The 18,937-nt window shown below is 35.3% G+C and overlaps 1 protein-coding gene across 1 annotated transcript in view; it reads right to left on the minus strand.

The window, feature by feature from the left end:
* Positions 1-374: 374 nt before the first annotated feature.
* Positions 375-18,937, minus strand: part of LOC144434369 (growth factor receptor-bound protein 14-like) — a 45,884-nt gene continuing 27,321 nt past the window's right edge. Inside the window, exons 7-13 of the mRNA XM_078122820.1 lie at positions 16,774-16,914; positions 10,762-10,872; positions 4,739-4,927; positions 3,126-3,242; positions 2,455-2,572; positions 1,645-1,826; positions 375-819 (exon numbers count right to left, since the gene is read on the minus strand). Coding sequence (XP_077978946.1) covers positions 673-819; positions 1,645-1,826; positions 2,455-2,572; positions 3,126-3,242; positions 4,739-4,927; positions 10,762-10,872; positions 16,774-16,914 — 1,005 coding nt within the window. The 3' untranslated portion in view covers positions 375-672. The remainder of the gene's footprint in view (positions 820-1,644; positions 1,827-2,454; positions 2,573-3,125; positions 3,243-4,738; positions 4,928-10,761; positions 10,873-16,773; positions 16,915-18,937) is intronic.

Below are 18,937 nucleotides of genomic sequence, written 5' to 3' on the forward strand. Positions count from 1 at the left end.
TTAAATAGTATATAATAAATGGTACCAGTAAAACAACTTTTCACTCCGATGCCAACAGTTATCAACATGTTAGTTACGTGAAGTTTATCATTATAATAACCTGCCATCGACTGACAGACTGCTTTCTTAATTTTAATTTTTTTCCACAGAACTGAAAACAGTGCCCCTGATTTGCAAAGAAACTAGATGTATCAGTATATGTATGTACAATGTCTCGAAGGTTGAGTTTGTCACAACAATATTGTGGAATAGGGAACTTGCAAATCCGCCATGTTGAATGTTGCATCATGGGAAATGTGATTATAAATACTAATCAAATAGTATGGTAAACAATATGTTGTTTTTAACCACAAATAATCAATTCATAGTCACCCTGATCATTGTGGGAGGTTTATATTATCGGTAGCTCCAGGTTAGGTATTATGATAACCACAGATAATCCCATAGTCTTTTGCTTCTCAGCATGCTCAGTCTGGATTGCAAGTTCCCTATTAAGTCTCACTTATCCAGAGTTGATACAGTAAATCCACTTTCTTGTTTTACAGCAACAGTAATAGATCCATTTCCAACCTAGGAAACTAATTTCAAGATCCAACAAATTACTTGCAGACAAGATGCAGTATTGTAGTTGTAAGGGTGTAATGTACCCTGGGTTGAGTTCATTTACAATTGTTACATCATCTTGGTGTAACACTGCCGCAGTTTGACTGGTAAACCACCTGGGTTGAGTTCATAAAATTCTACTAATTGCACTAAGTCCATAAATTTTGTAACGCCATCATCTAGGGAGACGTAGACACAACCACTTTGATCTTCTACCTGTAGAAATTATGAAAATAACATTTAGATGTTATTCCTCAATATTTTTTTTTTGTTCAGCCAAGGAAAATACGAGGGACCTAAGGTCATGAGTAATTTCTAGTTGAATGAAGAAAAATATTGGAGAATAACATAATTATACCAGCACCAGTAATATCAAAGAAAAAACGGGGAAAGTAATGGTAATTTTGAACGTTTTGACTCGTATTTCAAACACAGCAGAACCAGTGACATAGACACACATTGTCGTGATATAGACACGTGTTGTCATGACATAGAACGACCAGAGTATATAATCCATATTTTTTGTTTTTAATGGTTTGTGCATGATATGAGACAATTATTAATGATAATATCAATAATGTCAATGATAGTCAATTCATACAATGCCACTGTCACTTTGATAAATGGCAATAATTTTGATTTATGTTCAAATTGAGATACATTATCTGAGATTTTCATTGAAAACTTGGCATTACCACCATCTGCCATTAATATGCAACCCTTGAGGGTGTCCTTCTTTCATTTTTGTTTGGTATATCAGTGTGTGATTCTGTCTCTGGACTTTAGTGAGATTTCGTTGAGCTCGAACCCCTGAGGGCAAGCTTCTTTTTTCGTTTGGAATGAAATTTGACAGGGGTTATTTTTTCACCTGAGAACGGCTAAGCATAATCCGAGCTGTTGTGCTGTAGTGAGTGTTTTACTAATGTTTGCAATAGGTTTGGTTTATGTCTAGTCTATAGTTAGCTTTCCATAGTAGTTTTAATGTATATCTATCTTTGCTTGTCTAACGTTAACTTTCTATAGTAATGTCTATATACTTACTGGAATTATTTGATAGTGTCTGATTTTATTACCAAAACACAGTGACAGTACATAGTAGCCAGAAAGACGATGACTTTCTCTCAGTAAATAGAGTCCATCTACAGTTCCATGCTGTGTTAGTAGTTGTTCAGCCTCATCTCTACACATCCCACTATGAAACCAGGGCTGTGTAAGATGTACGCCTGAAACACACAAATTATTTGGAATGACATTTTTTTCAAATCATCAAATTCTAAGGCATAAAACAGAAAAACATGAACTGATATAAAAATAGACCTGGAAATAACTGGTCTTTTATCATGATGTCACTTTACGCCTACTGTGCAATCAGCCATATTAAACTGAATCTTTTCATAAACAAAGCTCATTAAAACAAAAGCATTGGCATGAGGGCGCTCTTTGTTTTAATCCATTATTCTCCATATGATTACACACAAGATGTAACTGATATGGGAAATGAATACCAGTATGTAAAGTCTTATTTTGGTTACAAGTGACTATATCCTTGTCATCTCATCTCATCCATGCCAACCCTTATTTATTGATACAACAAGTACTTTACTAATCTGACCACAATTTTTCATTTTTGAACAAAATAACCAAATTTATCAGAACCATAATTTTTTCTTCAAAAACTAGTTTTGCATGAACTAAACTAAACCTAAATTATCAGAATCTGAACTAGTACTCACTGATTTCAAGTCCTTACTGTCTGGGGAGGAGTGAAATGTATTTGTGTGTGAATGTATCTAAATCTAATATTGTTGTCATCAAAGCAAAGTGTGTTCTCCAATCTAAACTATTACTCACCGACCTCAATTCCTTTCATTCTGGGTAGCAATGGACTGCCTGTACTAAGAGGACTTGTTAAAAGTGGACTGCTACTCATATGTGGGCTTCCCATGGGACGGTGACCACCTCTGTGTTTCTGTGAAATGTACATGAATTGCAAGCTGATAAGACACAAGAACAATTTTGAATGTTTATGATATGTCTGAGATAAAGTTTCTGTTCACATGCTAATATTTCACATTATCACATCAAATTTGAGATGTTAGGTCATCGAGAGATGACCATCAAGTGATGATTTTAATATTTTAATTAACACGTAAGTGAGCTTCTTCTTCTGGTGTTTGTTTCTTCTTGTGTAAAATCTGAGAGTAATTAATATTCATTTATGCAAATGATATTCAGCTACATGATGTACATGCAAATTTAACATACAATCTCATTATGCAGATGACTTTGACCCTGTAACACGCTAACAGAGCTCCAAGAATGTCTATGAAACTGGCATTTTAGAGAGTATTACAGATTTTTTATCTCCTAATATTGGACTATGGTATTATGACCATTCAGGAAAGAAGTCTGTCACTGTATTTTTGAAAATAGTTGCCTTTTGGGGACTGTTTTTGTGAAAATGTCAAGACACTGACCCGGAATTGAAAATTAGCTCTCTAACAATCAATATCTTCCCTTACCCTCCATTCATGTCCCTCGGCTATTGCTACTGCCATAGCTTCTGTAGGATTCTCCACAACTCTACCTTGGTGCTGGGTGAAATCCATGGCAACACGATCACGATCACTGGCCCTCATCTAGAGGAACAAAACACAATATCTAGAAGTATTATGAAATTGTCACTTAGCAGTTTCCAAGGATCTACAAGTTCTCTGTTTTCTTGTTGACAATCAGTGATTTGAGCAATTTCAACAACTGCATCATTCCCTGGTTGTCTTTTAATGAACTTACAAGCTGGTATGTTTCATCTTAGCATAAAAATATCCTTTTCGGCAGTTTCACTTTCAAATCCAATTTTAAATTATCAAATGTTCAAATCATTATTGTACAAGAATTGATCATAAAAATTCAATATTTTCAAATTATTAAATTGTCTGTAAAATCTTCAACACATCAAGAACATTATGTGGTGAAATAATGGTGAAAACCACTCTAAGATACATCACAATGGTTGAGTGCACACTGCATAGCGCCCTCAACCTAAGTAGGATGCCATGATAGCAGGTGTCTTTCTCACAGACACACACCAACTGATACAACACGCCACACATTACATGATGGGGAAATATGATACTGTAACATACTTTGTGAGTGTGTTCAACAAACAGTACCCTGATCCAAAGCAGTAGGCAAGGATTTGAGTGTAAGCTTTAGGTGTAGAATTCAGATAGCAGGTGTCTTTCTCACAACCACAAACCAAAATGCCAGCCATATCACATTATCAGTATGGTGATGGCAAAATATGACACCATGAAGAAGGGAGAACCACTTCAAGACGCATCCTCATGACTCATGTCTATACGATGCTTGGCAGGATGTGGTGATATAAATATGCAATAACAGGTGTCTTCCTCACAGCTACAAACTTAAACACATTCTACTACCGGTACATTTTGTGATGGGAAAATAGTGTTAGTGAAAGCCACTTTAAGGATGGTAAGACACATAATATTCTTTACTCTGTTTGATAGACAGCGCCCTCAACCGACATAGGATACTGTGATTATGTTAGTATGTGATGCCCGGTGTCTTTCTTACGGCCAGCATTTTAAGATTGCAAAATATGATATCATGAAGTAGTAAGAGCCACTTCAAGCTACATCATTTCCAAGACGGTGTTGTATAGAAGACACCTTCAACTAATGCAGGAAAGCAGTGATTAATTAGCATACGATGGCAGATGTCGTTTTTCACAGCCAGAAACCAATTGTAACATGCAACATGAGAACACATTCACTCTTACCATTGATTTCCAGTTAAATGAGTAAGTGAATCGCCTTGAACACCACTGACATATCAATGACATATCATATAACCAGAAGATACATTACAAGGGTTAGTGGGGGGGGGGGGGGGGGGGGGGGTAATATCATATCTAGAAAATATCTTGACTTTGAAAACTGTATGACCCCATAAGTAAGTCAAATCTGAAAACCAACACAGATGTGTCTTATATCAAACAGCAGAATTATAGTATATTTTCCCTAAAGCTTCCAATCATTGAAGTTTGTTCTTGATCTTCAATATTCAATAACTATTTGACCTAAGTAATCTATGTGTTTATGATACGTACCAGTACTGGACTTGAGGTTGCATGGAGATCTTGTAATTTAGCTTGTCTACGTAGAGTTGTTTGATAGTTTTTACGGAGTAACTGAGACCCATACTTGGCAAGTCTTATACCAGTTACCCAACACTGCCTGGACTCTTCACTGTCTGCACACAGGCACTTTACATCTCTTGTCTCTGATGAAGTTACAGGCTAGTAAACAGATGGAATAAAAAAGAGATATAAACAAATCACCTTTAAAGGCATGACTGCCTGTGCCTGGCACCCTATTTTGCATATGACTGACTGTATGTTTTGGAGGTGGAGAACTTGTGATGACTCACTGGCAAGTATAATCACCAAAATATAAACATTCCCTATCTGGGTTGTTCACATGCAAATGCCGCATATTTGAATAATCCTAAGTGACACACAATCTAAACAGCTGTTTGCAGGGGAATTTGTCTCATTTTAAAAGGTTTTTACATTCTAAGAAACAAACAAATTGATTTTCAACTAATTTCGTGTATCAAGTTACCATCCTACGACATTCACAAACAATTTGTACAATTTGATTCACGACCTGTGTATTTCTCGGAGTACAGAAAAAATGCTGAAAACAAGACCCAGAAGCTATGAATTTCCCTGCATTTGCATAGATTAGCCATAATCCTCTTTATATAGGGCAATTCTGTGTTTAAAAGGCTCATGCCTGATTAGGATTAATTTCAATTAAAATATATACAAAAATTCAGTCCAGTGATCCTATCCATACAAATCCATATGGCACCACTGATACTATTGATATGTGAGAACCTGGGATTCGATCATGGGCCTTTAGGCACCACAATCTTCCATATTAACTAAACAATTTGGAAACTTAAAATAATGTGGTTTTCTTGGGTATCTATTTCAGGCAAGGGATATCAATGTAAATATCTTTAAAAATAAATCATTGAAAACATGATAGCAAATACAGGTACTACACAGTTAGACAGCACCCTCTCTCACATTTTGTTGAAAATGAGAAAGGGTATGAACCTGTCCTGTATTAAATCAATGAAGCATACTTTGTACATTGAAAACTGCTTATACTCTTTTTTTTACTTTACAACAAGCCATAACCTTTCATTCACAAAGTCCGTTTATTATGATTCCCATTATGTTTACTGTATGTCAACCTGCAACCTATATTGCCATAAAAAAATTCATATGGTCAAAATTATCAAATTTTTGACACTTCAAGACTTTGTTTTAGATTGTTGTCATAGCAATCATACATATTGTAGACTTGATGTCCAAATTGTGGCTTTAAAACTCATCACATTTACTTCATTTTGTGAAATTTTTTCACATATACTAGTATTCCGTTCACATTTGCCAGGTAGTGAGGAGAATTATAATGATGGAGGTCATTGCACTCACAGTATAAATCAGTATAAAAGGTCAAAATGTTAAACTTATATCTTAATTATCACCATGGAAATACATGTATATGAAAAATATTTACATTTGCTGATGGTATAATATTATGTTCTGACATAGTATGTTCTATATCTGAACAGACAGTAAGCCATCTAGTCCTTAGAACTGTGTTACATTGTACATCTCTTTTGGTAAGACTGTCATTGCAATGCTGTAAAATTCACCTCAGTCACAGGTATGTCAAAATTTGGGGTAGGCTATCTAGTCCAAAATATTTCTGAAATGTGTTGATATAGTCAGCACTGTGCAGCACCTGAGTGTTCTAGGGTTCAGCAGGAGTACACATAGAAAATTTGAACAACATCTTTCTTGCATACAGACCTAGTTAATTCAATCATTGGGCACAAAGTTCAACTCCATACTGCAGTAAAGAAGCAAAAAAAAGTGCTAACTGCTTGGCAAACCACGAGCTGGGATTTCAGTATAAAGCGTTCACTAATTACTGAATCAAGAATAAAGTATGTGATTGAAGAATAAAATATGTATATATGAAATAAATTTAGATGACAAGAACGAAATAGTACATGTAGGTGGTAGTTGACATGACTATAATTGCAACAACCACACAAACCATTTAGACCTCTCTAGATGACAGGCAATGAATGGAAGTGTTTATCATTTACCCCCTCTTACAATTTGTGCCAAGGTTAACTGAAATACCATGTTGTCACTATTTCCTCCTTCCGTCTGAGATAATCATGTTTTTTTTTCCACCAGAAATGTTGTTTTCTGCTTGATGATGTTATTGCATAGCAATAACACTTACATTGGTATAGCCTTGAACTAAAGAGTGTAATGACCAATATGCAAAGTTTGAAATTCAAAACAACATATCAACTAATTGACTCTTTGGCAAAACTAAAACTGCTTGACGATGGTATGTTTATTTTCCACTTTGATGGTATTTTCAAAGGAAAGGAAACATGCTGATTGTAAAATGGGGTGGGAAATAATGACAATGGCACTGCAGCACAACAGAATGTACAAAATTGATTACATCTATTTGCTTTTAAAGTTTAGAAGAAAAATCCAGTGTCTTACTTCTGCCTTCAGTACACTTGTATTGAATACTGCTATCAACTTAAAGGAAAGTCCAGTCAGACTTATTTCTATCTTTAGTACACTTGTAATGATTACTGCTATCAACTTTAAAGGAAAAGTCTAATCAAACTTATTTCTGTCTTTAGTACACTTATATTGATTACTGCTATAAACTCAAAGGACAAGTCCTGAAGTAATTATGAACTTATGGCAGGCATCCAGCTGGGTGGTATTTCATTATTTTGACTTCTAATATGTAAAGATAAATGAATGAATAGTAGACAAAACAATTATTTTGATGATTATCTGATACATATTGTTGTACTTTGATTATAAGTTCTATTTCAAAACCAGCAACTCCATGCATGGTTGTACATTGTAATTATGTTCCTTACTATGAAGTCATGGTCACACATGTTTCCACTCTACCAGGGTATTCAGAGATTATTTCATTTCATTCCCACTAAACATTTTAATGTAAAGTGCCTCGTTATTAACATAAAACATAATTAACTTTCCAGAACTAGAATTGTAGTAACTGAGCTTTCAGCTTACCAAGATAGATGTAAACTAAATCTATCTCTGCTGAGGCAATGTGGTAGATTACACAAATGGGCAACATTGACGCTTTTGTTGTGTGGATAATATCACCCTAGCTATAATCACTGAGCTGGGATCCATTTGTCATGATGACAGACGAGATTGAACTCACAGTGATAATAGTGTGTTCACCTCTGACTGTCTTATAATAAACAGTGTGAACTGTTAGGGACCTCTGGGAGTCATCATCACTGTGGTAAACAAACCTATGGGTTGTTTCAAATAAACAATCTTCAATTGAAGACACTTATAGCATTAACTAAATGTCCTATTTTGGAGCAAGGTTGGGTCACAGTTAACTTACAACCTTAGCTGTCCTAACCTGGTAACACAGTGACCTGGGATTCTGTACAAAAACAAAACTCTCAACAGTTAGAAATAAACAAGTGCAACTGAGGAGACCAGTCTAAACTACGTAAAGTACAACTTAGGGGTAAGGTTGGGTCAAAGTGAAAGCACCTCAGTTGTCCTCAACCTATCGATGCAGTGCCTTTGGATTCTTTAGCAAAACAACACACGTTTAGTTGCTAGAAATAGACACTGTTCATTTGAACAAAAGCCTGAACTAAGCAATATACAACTGGGGTACTTTTTGGCAAGATTGGGTCAGTAATTAATTGATGACCTTACCTATCCTACATAGTTGATTAGTGACTGACCTGGGATTTGGTGGTTAAACAAAATATCAATTTGTTGGAAATAATTAATATTCCATCAAAGACATAATGTCTAAACCCAGCTTTATGGCCAAAGTAACTGACTTTAAATGGCAGCATCGTACTAGACACTTGTACCTCACTTTGAACTGTAAGATTCAGTGTGTGGGTGCTCCACCTTGCTGTCGTCTCAACTACTAGACACTTATACCACACTTTGAACTGTAAGATTCAGTGTGTGGGTGCTCCACCTTGCTGTCATCTCAACTACTAGACACTTGTACCTCACTTTGAACTGTAAGATTCAGTGTGTGGGTGCTCCACCTTGCTGTCATCTCAACTACTAGACACTTATACCACACTTTAAGCTGAAACATTCAGTGTGTGTGTGTGTGTGTGTGTGTGTGTGTGTGTGTGTGTGTGTGTGTGTGTGTGTGTGTGTGTGTGTGTGTGTGTGTGTGTGTGTGTGTGTGTGCATGTGCTCCACATTGCTGTCGTCTGAAGTACTGGACACTTGTACCACACTTTAAAATGAAAATTCAGTGTGTGTGCATGTGCTTCACCTTGCTGTCCTCTGAAGTAATAGACACTCATACCACATTTAAGATTGAAAGGTGGTGTGTGGCTGCTCCACATTGCTGTCGTTTGTAAGTACTAGACACTCATCCCACATTTAAGATTGAAAGATGGTGTGTGGGTGTTCAACATTGCTGTCACTTGTAAGTACTAGACACTCATACCACATTTAAGATTGAAAGATGATGTGTGGATGCTCCATGTTGCTGTCACTTGTAAGTACTAGACACTCATACCACATTTAAGATTGATAGATGGTGTGTGGGTGCTCCACATTGCTGTGGCTTATAGCAAGTAACAACAATATGGTGTACCAAATCTTTCAGTTTAACTGAACTAAAGTAGCTCTTTATCATACAGGGCAAGGTTTTTGGAAATTACTACATTCAGCAGATGCATCAGTGAGAACATGTGTATAGAAACTGACAGCTCTCTCTTAACATGATCTATTACACGTTGACTACATGTAGTTTCATCTGGGGAAACAATACATCATACACACATGTGTATTTTCCCATGTGGGAACATTTTGTTTAAGTTAATTAAGAATAAATACAGTATGCACACTGTACAATTACACTACTCTTGATATTACTAGCATTCCAGTGGGCACAGTGAACAAATGTTGACTGACTGCACCCACTGGAATGCTAAAATATCAGATTAGAGTAAACACACAGACAGGGATTTCACAGAAGACTGTATTAAACAGTTCTAGGATGTACATATAAATATTTATAGAGGGCAGTCACTATAGGATATCATACATTTTGTATATGAACTATCTGCAAAGCACATTAATCAAAGACAGGCTAATTTTAGCACTAGAAGTACAATATACTGGTGCAATAGTCCAAAATTGGTTTCATTCCAAAACCTTCACTTTCTGTATTAACCACTGCATTCCATAATGATTTTTTTACTATAATTGTTTATGCTAGCTGCAACTTGAGTTTTATTTTTTTGATTAGCCAATCAACATTATATTCACTAAAACTATTAAAATACCAATGATTAGCTATTATATTATACCAGTATATTGATGGCACAAATCGTGAGATCTGATTGGTCTAGACATCGAACTAGCGCGTCTAAAATGAGCGATAATGCACAGTTGGCATGTGTCCAAATTTTGATGTTCACTGTTCGTCTAGAACGTTGTAGTCCGTGCAGGGATGGGGGCGCAAATGAAAGCAGAAAATGTTGCGTCTTATCTTGTTTCCGATATTTTCAATATACTGGTATAATATAATAACGATAAACTACCCCTGGGGATGGTATACCACTCGGTTTTGACCAGTGAACTCAATATATGCACTCGCTATCGCTCTTGCATATATTTCGTTCACTGGTCAAAACCTCTTGGTATACCATCCCCAGGGGTGGTTTATTGCTTAAATATTGTATGTGTGCCTGTGCCTCTGTGTGTGTGTGTGTGTGTGTGTGTGTGTGTGTGTGTGTGTGTGTGTATGTGTGTGTGTGTGTGTTTTTGCACACCGATGTGTACAAGGGGGAGGGCTTGCATATGTGTGGTTATATATAAACATCAGTCAATAAGTTGACTTATTATCGAGTTCATGTAGTTTCTGTATTTACAGCATAGTTCTAAAACCTACATTACAGTTTTGTACACTGGTCAAATCCCACATAATGGGAAATACCCATAACAATATATGTAAAAGTTCTTACCTTCAAACAGAAAACACTATCTGATGGTGCCCCAAAGTGTTTCTTTCCATTGATTGCATGATACACGTTGACGCCAGTAAATGGGGAAAAACATTGTAGGTGTCTAGCTTCCTGAAACAGGAATGAAAAGAAAAACCACAAGAGACTATAAGCCTGGCAGTCACAGCTTCATTCATTCATGGATTCATGAGTTGTGTAATTGATTTAACAGCCTTCAGTCATTGGCAGAGTAAAGGTATATAGAAGATCTACACTTTACTGACCTGTTATGAGGTATAAATTGTTACTGTAAAGCTAGTAGGTATAAAACTAGTACTGTTATTCACATTCAGGAAAAAAACCCATCAATTTCTGTCGAACTCATTTACATAGTGCCATAATATAGATTATTTGAAATCTTATTGCCCAAAGAAGTAATTCTTATAGAGTACGAGGTCATATAAATACCTGCCAATTACAAGTGAAAAAGGGCCAGTAACAAAAGTCAACTGTAGTCATTTTAATGGCCTGTCTCCTAAACTGTTTAGCCTTTTTATTTCTCGTTGTTGGGAGTATTTTACTCTGGTAACAAGAGCTTATCATCTGATTAAATCTTCTAAAAATCATGGGAGTAGAAGGACAAGAGTGTATGTAGCAAACAAAAATAAACAACGGTCACATTATATTAGCTTGAACCTTACTTGACTGTTTTGTGTCATTTCAAATTGATTTCTTATGATAAGTACTGTTTTTTTCTAGTAAACTGAGTAAATATAGACATGGGGACCGGTAAGTTTCCTAGATATTATACCATGATTTTGACCAGAAACCAAGCTGTAACTTAGGATATAACCGTTACTGTATACACTGCCATGCCCACTGAAGGCACTTGTGTCATGCAAATGTATTTACTACCAATATTTTTTCAGTCTATTTCTACATACATACATACATACATACATACATACATACATACATACATACATACATATATACATATATACATACATACATACATACATACATACATACATACATACATACATACATACATACACACACAGACACAGACAAAACTTGATGCCAATAGCACGCTGAATCTCAGTTCAGTTGTGCTATAAAAAATATTTGAGTTGTAGCTGGTGGTAACTCATGTAAAGGTTTTACTTATACTTAATTTCCCCCAAGGATATAAAACATGGAATCAAATTTTAACATATATATAACTTCTACATGAAATCAGTATGCAATGTGTATCACCTCATTACAATAACGAATAGCATAGTAAATTGACTGTGACATTCTCTCCTGTTTTAATTCTATCACTACTCTACGACCAGCCAAACTATAAATGACAATCTATACAATCTATTTTATGTACAAAGGGCTAACTACATTGATAAAAACTTTGAGTTGTAATTAATAGACATTCTTGAAATTATTAACAAACGTCAACAGACCCTTTTCTACATATTACATATATTTGTGTAGCAGATGGTCAGAGGAGGCCAATTACAATAGTCCCCCTCCCCCCTCCCCCTCCCCCCCCCACACACAAACACACACCTGAAGGGTGGCTAAAGAAAAACAGAATACCTTTCATTGCTTTTTTAAAGTATAAGTACCGGTATCTATTCATGTAATTGCTCATTTTTTATGCAAAGCCTGAGCCGAGATGAATTTGAAGTTTAAAAAAAAATCTTGTCCTCTCAAAAGGCATTTTGACACAAAATGTCTGACAAACAGACAAAAGGTCAGAGGGCAAAGTGTTACTTAAACTACAAATTGATATGATAATGACAGACTAACCTATAGTTCAACTCATGACCACTCACTGTGAAGAATGACTGAAATTTGATATACCGGTATGTCTATTTCAGTATGATTACACAAAATGAATAGGGTTATTAGATGTTACATAGTAAGGAAGATGTCCGTACAGTCATCATTGTAATTTGAAATAGATATACTTTCAGTAGCAAAAAAGTTGAAATAAAGTGACTTCCTATGAAGAGTTATGTAGCATGATATCCTGGATTATGTTATCATTGTCAACACAATACTAGATAACATGTACCAGTAGATACTATTACTATGTGTAAGCTTATAGTTGTACTCATTTGAACTGAAACTATAGGATTTATTTTCAAGATGTCCAACATCACAACAATCCATGTCTATGTCATCAGTTCTGACTATATTTCTTGATTGTCAAAGACACTTGTTTATACACTTTTCTCAGCTATGCAAAGTAGCCTTGTTCATTCTTGAGACTATCACATACATGCATGCATTCTGTCTCATCATGAACATTGTCAGTGTTATAAGGTGAATGACATTAACATCGTACAGGACATGAATCACTTTGCAGGAAGCGAAATTGGATCTGATGATGTTACAGAATTGAAATTTAGAATCAATCAACACTCTAACTAGATGATTACAAATGGCACAGACTGTCTGATGTAATGTTATGTAGGCAATATGCTACACATACTGGTCATAGTCTAGTGCTATCCATGGCATTGACTCTCAAGATTTCTGTTATGATTCAATACTGCACAGGTAACATCTAGACTCATAACTCTAGCAAGAAAGATATATCAATATTTAGTTATAATGCTCCAGCTTGTAATTTGCATGGTCTGTAATTTTATCTTTCTGATTTATACATTTGTTTCATATCATAATTATCATCCTGGACCACTAAAATGTATTCTTAAAGGCGAGAGCATAGATTTCAGCTGATGCACTGAAAAGTATGGAGTGTCTTGGATGGTGCTGTAATGTGGCCTGTTGTTTTATGACAATACTAAAACAGGTCAACCAGGTCAACAGGCCACTAGGCAGTCTAGCAATTAGCAAAAGGACAGTTTGACTAAACGTATCAACCACAACAGGTAAAACATCACTAGTAAGTAATTAGAACCCTTGGTTTTGGTACAAGAACTTATTATTTATATGACATCATTTTTTGGTTGCCATAAAACCCCACAATCTTCAGTTACCTCTTTGTGCTGCTGGAAATAAAAATAACCACCACCTCTATCATACTATGTTGATGCCACTTTACTCCTGGGTAAGTTTTAGTGTGTGTTGTGTCAGTAGATTTTGTATGTTGACTTTAGCAGAACACTGGACCTCACTTCACAGAGGCTGTCACTTAAACTATACATGTGTGTTTACTTTTTGTGTAGTATATACGGGTTATAGTTTGAAATTACCATTCCTGTTCTTGTTGTACAGTTATCAGATACACAAAACTACTACGCTGTTTGTTTTAACAACTTTAGGAATAAAGTTGGTCAGTTGGACCCCAGTTAATGATCAATTTGTCACGTCTTTTAACTATTTACACCTAGAATTAAAATATTCTTATATAGATATGCATTTTAAGTAACTGTCACATTTAATTCCAATCGTTATTTCCTGTAGACAATTGTGTAGACATAAACAGCTGCATGCATGCATGCATGCATGCATGCATGCATGCATGTATGTATGTATGTATGTATGTATGTATGTATGTATGTATGTATGTATGTATGTATGTATGTATGTCTGTCTGTCTGTCTGTCTGTCTGTCTGTCTGTATCTATGTATGTATGTATGTATGTATGCATGCATGCATGCATGCATGCATGTACGTACGTACGTACGTACGTACGTACGTACGTACGTACGTACATACGTAAGTATGTGCATGCATACTGCACTTGTGTACATGTTAGTGCATGTGTGTACATGTATGTCTCAGTATGTGTATCTGTATATGTGTCTCTATTTGTCTGTTGTGTAAGATGGATGGCATGATGTCATTGGCACTATTAGTGTCACCTCATTTTCACCTAGTCTAGTGATTACGCTCTTCTAGGCGTCAATTTGAAGCAGTGCATCATTGCGTGACAAAACCTGTGTGTGATGACTCACATCTGTCAATAATATACTGGAGGTGTTGTCTAGATGGGACTTCTGTAAAGGTTTTGTGATAAGACTGTGATTGTGATATAACATTGATAACTGCGTGACTATTCTCTTCTCATCCGTCTTGTCAGGCATGCTTTTTCTGTTGCTCTAAATGATGTCAACATGGGAAGCTTATGCCTTTCTAATAATCTGATTAAACAATTTGAATGTTTTGAAATGTTGCCATGGATACTGCAGTATTTTCCCTGGAGATGCATTTGTAAGAAAAACTGAATGCAGCTTCTTCTTCTTCTCCTGAGAACAACTCTACTCAAAACAAACTGTTTTAGTTATGCAACAACTGAAGAAAATATCCATCTGTAGTGCATACATGTATAATGTCATCATGATGGAAAGGTCAAAAATCTCAAATCTAGGTTTGGAAAAAATTACTTCATTTCTAGATATATTTCATGCCATTCTTTTAAAAATTGCATGATGAAAATATTAGAATTAAAAACAATTTGAAATTATAGTTTTTACAGTCATGGACATTGTGACTTGATATTTTCACACATTTTATATGCATGGTAATGTATATCTTTCCATATATATATACAAAATTGTGTTATTCCGATTACGCTCAATTTTAGAGTAGGTGGGGTAGGTAGGTTTTTATGTTATTTTTTTACTTTTTTTTTTCATGTGTGAATGTCTAGTTCAGGTAGTTATGTTTCCGTTGTTTTCCATATGGCCGTTACAGATTGGAAGAACAGTTTGTTTTTTTCAGATTCCGCATCCACTATTTCTTGCGAGACTTCACAATTTTTACGATTTTATTTTTTTTTTTTATCGAATATGTAAAAAAACTTTAGGGTCGGCATAAAAAACTAGGTGGGGTTGGGTAACTGGAACCAAACAACTTTCTTAAGGCCTAACAACATACAAGTCAAAAGATTAATATTCCAATCATTACAATTTTCAGTTAAAGAAATTCCATCACCTCATATACTATACTTTCTCAATTATTATAAAGTATATTGTGCCTAAGGGGTATATGAAATTGTGATTTTACATGGCTTTCAACCGATTCCATCGATATCTTATAAATGTCAGACTTGTAGGTTGAGTCATACAATGTAATATACAGTGGGAGGCTAACACTACATTATGCAACGTCAGTAATGCAAGACTAGTAACTATACATGTGGGTGTTTTCTATAATCTCTCTCTCCACGTAAAGTCAAATGGACAAATTTGGCTGAAAATCTAGCTAAATCTCCTGCTAAGGAAAGGGTGAACAGCATATGTCAGTAGTAAATCCATCACACATTGACAGATGGTAGTACTTATGTGATTCATTCAGTTTATTACAAACTCAACTAGGCCCCTCCAGTCTTAATGGAAGCCAGGTGAGAATTAGTCTTGCTGCTAGATGTTTGGGCTTTCTTTCGATACTATAAGTGAACGATAGCGATGTTCGGTCATGTGTCATATTGTATCGGAAGAACATCCGAGGTCTAGCAGATAGACTAGGTGAGAATATGATAACGTCATCATCATGTTAACACATCAACGGTCCAATAGCATTAAACTACTGCTGTCAGCGGCAAGAATGGAATGTCATACTAAAGAAAGACATTTCATTATATGATGGAGTCAGAGAGATCATATAAAAACGACCACATGTATAGTCACCGACAGTAAAATAATATTAGTCACTTTGGAATGGTACATTAGAAGTGAATGTGACATTTCTATCTGTATAGGATGGACCTGCATGATCACCTAATGATTTAAATAGTCAGGGTTAATGTCTCGATCTTTCTGAATCTGAGCAATGATTTAAATATTCAGCGATAATAATGTCTCTCTCTGAAACTGACAGAATAAGAAAGAGACATTAATGGTGAGAGACAAGAACACTGAATAATTACATCATTGTGTGATCAAGATCCTTAGTAGATGGATCGAAATGTCACATTCGTTTCCAATTTACTGTTTCAAGGTAACTAAATTTTACTATCCTATTGATTCTTAGAGCCATGAGGAATGTATTCGTCATTATAAACTCATGTTGTATCACTTTAATAATTACATCTGAGTATTGAGAAATGACTCACATACCTTTGAAGTACCTTTTGTAGAAAAGTACACTCCAGAACCCCGTAACAAGAAAAAAGATTTCTTCCATCCTCTCTTATGAGCTTCTTTACCTTGAAGATGCCCTTCTATGTCTGGGATGCGGTCTGTATTCAAAAAAAGTCTCTGCAGATATAATAAATCAAAGGAACAAAATTTATGAAAATTTAACAATGTTGCATAAATTATATTAACTTGCAAAAATATATATTTGCTGTATTAGAACATACTGAAATGGCTTTTTTTTTACAGTAAGTTTTGGGATCAAAAGCACAGATAAGGTGTATGAATGTCACTTCATTCTCAGTATGTGCAATAGTATTTTACCTCATGCTAGAGGCTATGGGGCGGAGGGCACTTGAATGCTGGGAATCTCAATGTATTAAAATTCTTGTTTTATACAGTAAGTATTGGTTTCTGACCACAAATATGGCTGCCATTCAGTCAAATTAGCATATTTGACAAAACAAAGTGATGTGCATACTAGTATGTTCCTTATGATATGTCGCCTTTGTACTAAGTTTGAGATATTGCATGTCTGAGAAATGTATTATTGATGCAATGTTCAGACAGATGGGTGAACCCGGCTAAAATCCACAATAAAATACCCATTCTCATCCATATGACCATCTTAAATTAAACCTTGAACACGAAGATATGTTTAATATATATCATATCAAACATATAATACAATCAATAAATCCAGGCAAATATATTGATAGATACAACTTGAATTCTACTTGGTACCTATACCTTCCTATATATAAAAGTTGTAGTACATTGTGTAGTTTACTGTATTAAACCTGATAGCAGAATAAGATAGTTTTTACAATAGCCTTTAGCATTTCCCAACAAAAACTAATCATCCGTACCAAACGTAAATCATGTCTCTATGTATAATAGGTAAACCTACAGATACTGAAATGACTGCAGGACATCCAGGATTGTACATCTATTTTCATTTGAAAGATGTCACTGTGGAAACATTTACTATGGTATTACCTTACAGATATAATACAGACACTTGGCTTGTTGAGACACTGATAAGAAATGGGGACGAGATGGTTTACAATGTTACCATTTATATTGAATTGGTATGGTTATTAAAGTTATAATTGGAAGCCATGTCTGTGTAATTGGCAAAGGAAAAAACTTTCAGGCTACATTGGCTTGAGCTAATAATAGCCGTTTTGGCCAGTGATAAATTAATTCAGAGTTTAAAGAAGTACGTTCAGTCGAACCTTCTCTTCTCGTTACACTTCACTTGTTGATAAATCACCAAGATTAATTCCCATGACAACAAACAGGTGATAAAATATTTAATACTGTATGTAGTTGGCATCGGTCTGTAGTCAGTGCACAGGTGTTCACTTTTATTTACTATGTCATTTTCCCTCTACACCAATGGCATTGAAAGAGTGAGCAACTCATAAAGTAGAATGTACCTATGAGACCAGTTTGTTTGAAAGTGAAAGAATCTGAAGCCACCAAAAGTTTGCCAAATAAAAGCTTGTTCCTGGCCACTTTGAACTAATTATAACAAGCCTTCAATCGAACACATACTTCCCAACTTGTATATTTTATGGCTAAGTTACTGTGCAAATCAGAATGATATGTCGAGATACAAAACTTCATAATTAATTGGCAATTTGCTATTTGACCTCGAATATGGAGATCAAAGGCCAAGGTCAAGATAGGAAAATAAAGCTGACTTTTGGGCAATAGACATTAAAATGGAGTCTTTGTTTATTCAACTTCTTCAGTTAACATAAAAAGAAAAATTTGTGGTCATTTCACCTTGAAATTGTTTGTCAAGGCCAAAGGTCAATGTCTCATTAGAAAGCTCATCTGATGATAATGTGAGGGTAGACACTTGAATGATGTTCATATGTATCAAACTTGTGGCGATAACAGGCAAAATCTGTTTGGTTATCACAAACATGGCTATATTTGATTCAGTTGTAAAAGAAAATGGCATGCATATGTCTCACGTAGTATTTGTTACCTTTATCATATCATATCAAATAACCTTTATGCCAAGTTTGGTTGAAATCGGTTGATGCATGCCAGAGATATGAGGGTGAATGCACATATGCACGGACGCACAGAAGGAACTCAATGTATATAAATCCCCTCTGGCGACTAAAAA

The sequence above is a fragment of the Glandiceps talaboti genome, chromosome 4, assembly GCF_964340395.1.
Source record: "Glandiceps talaboti chromosome 4, keGlaTala1.1, whole genome shotgun sequence".
Classification (NCBI taxonomy): domain Eukaryota; kingdom Metazoa; phylum Hemichordata; class Enteropneusta; family Spengelidae; genus Glandiceps; species Glandiceps talaboti.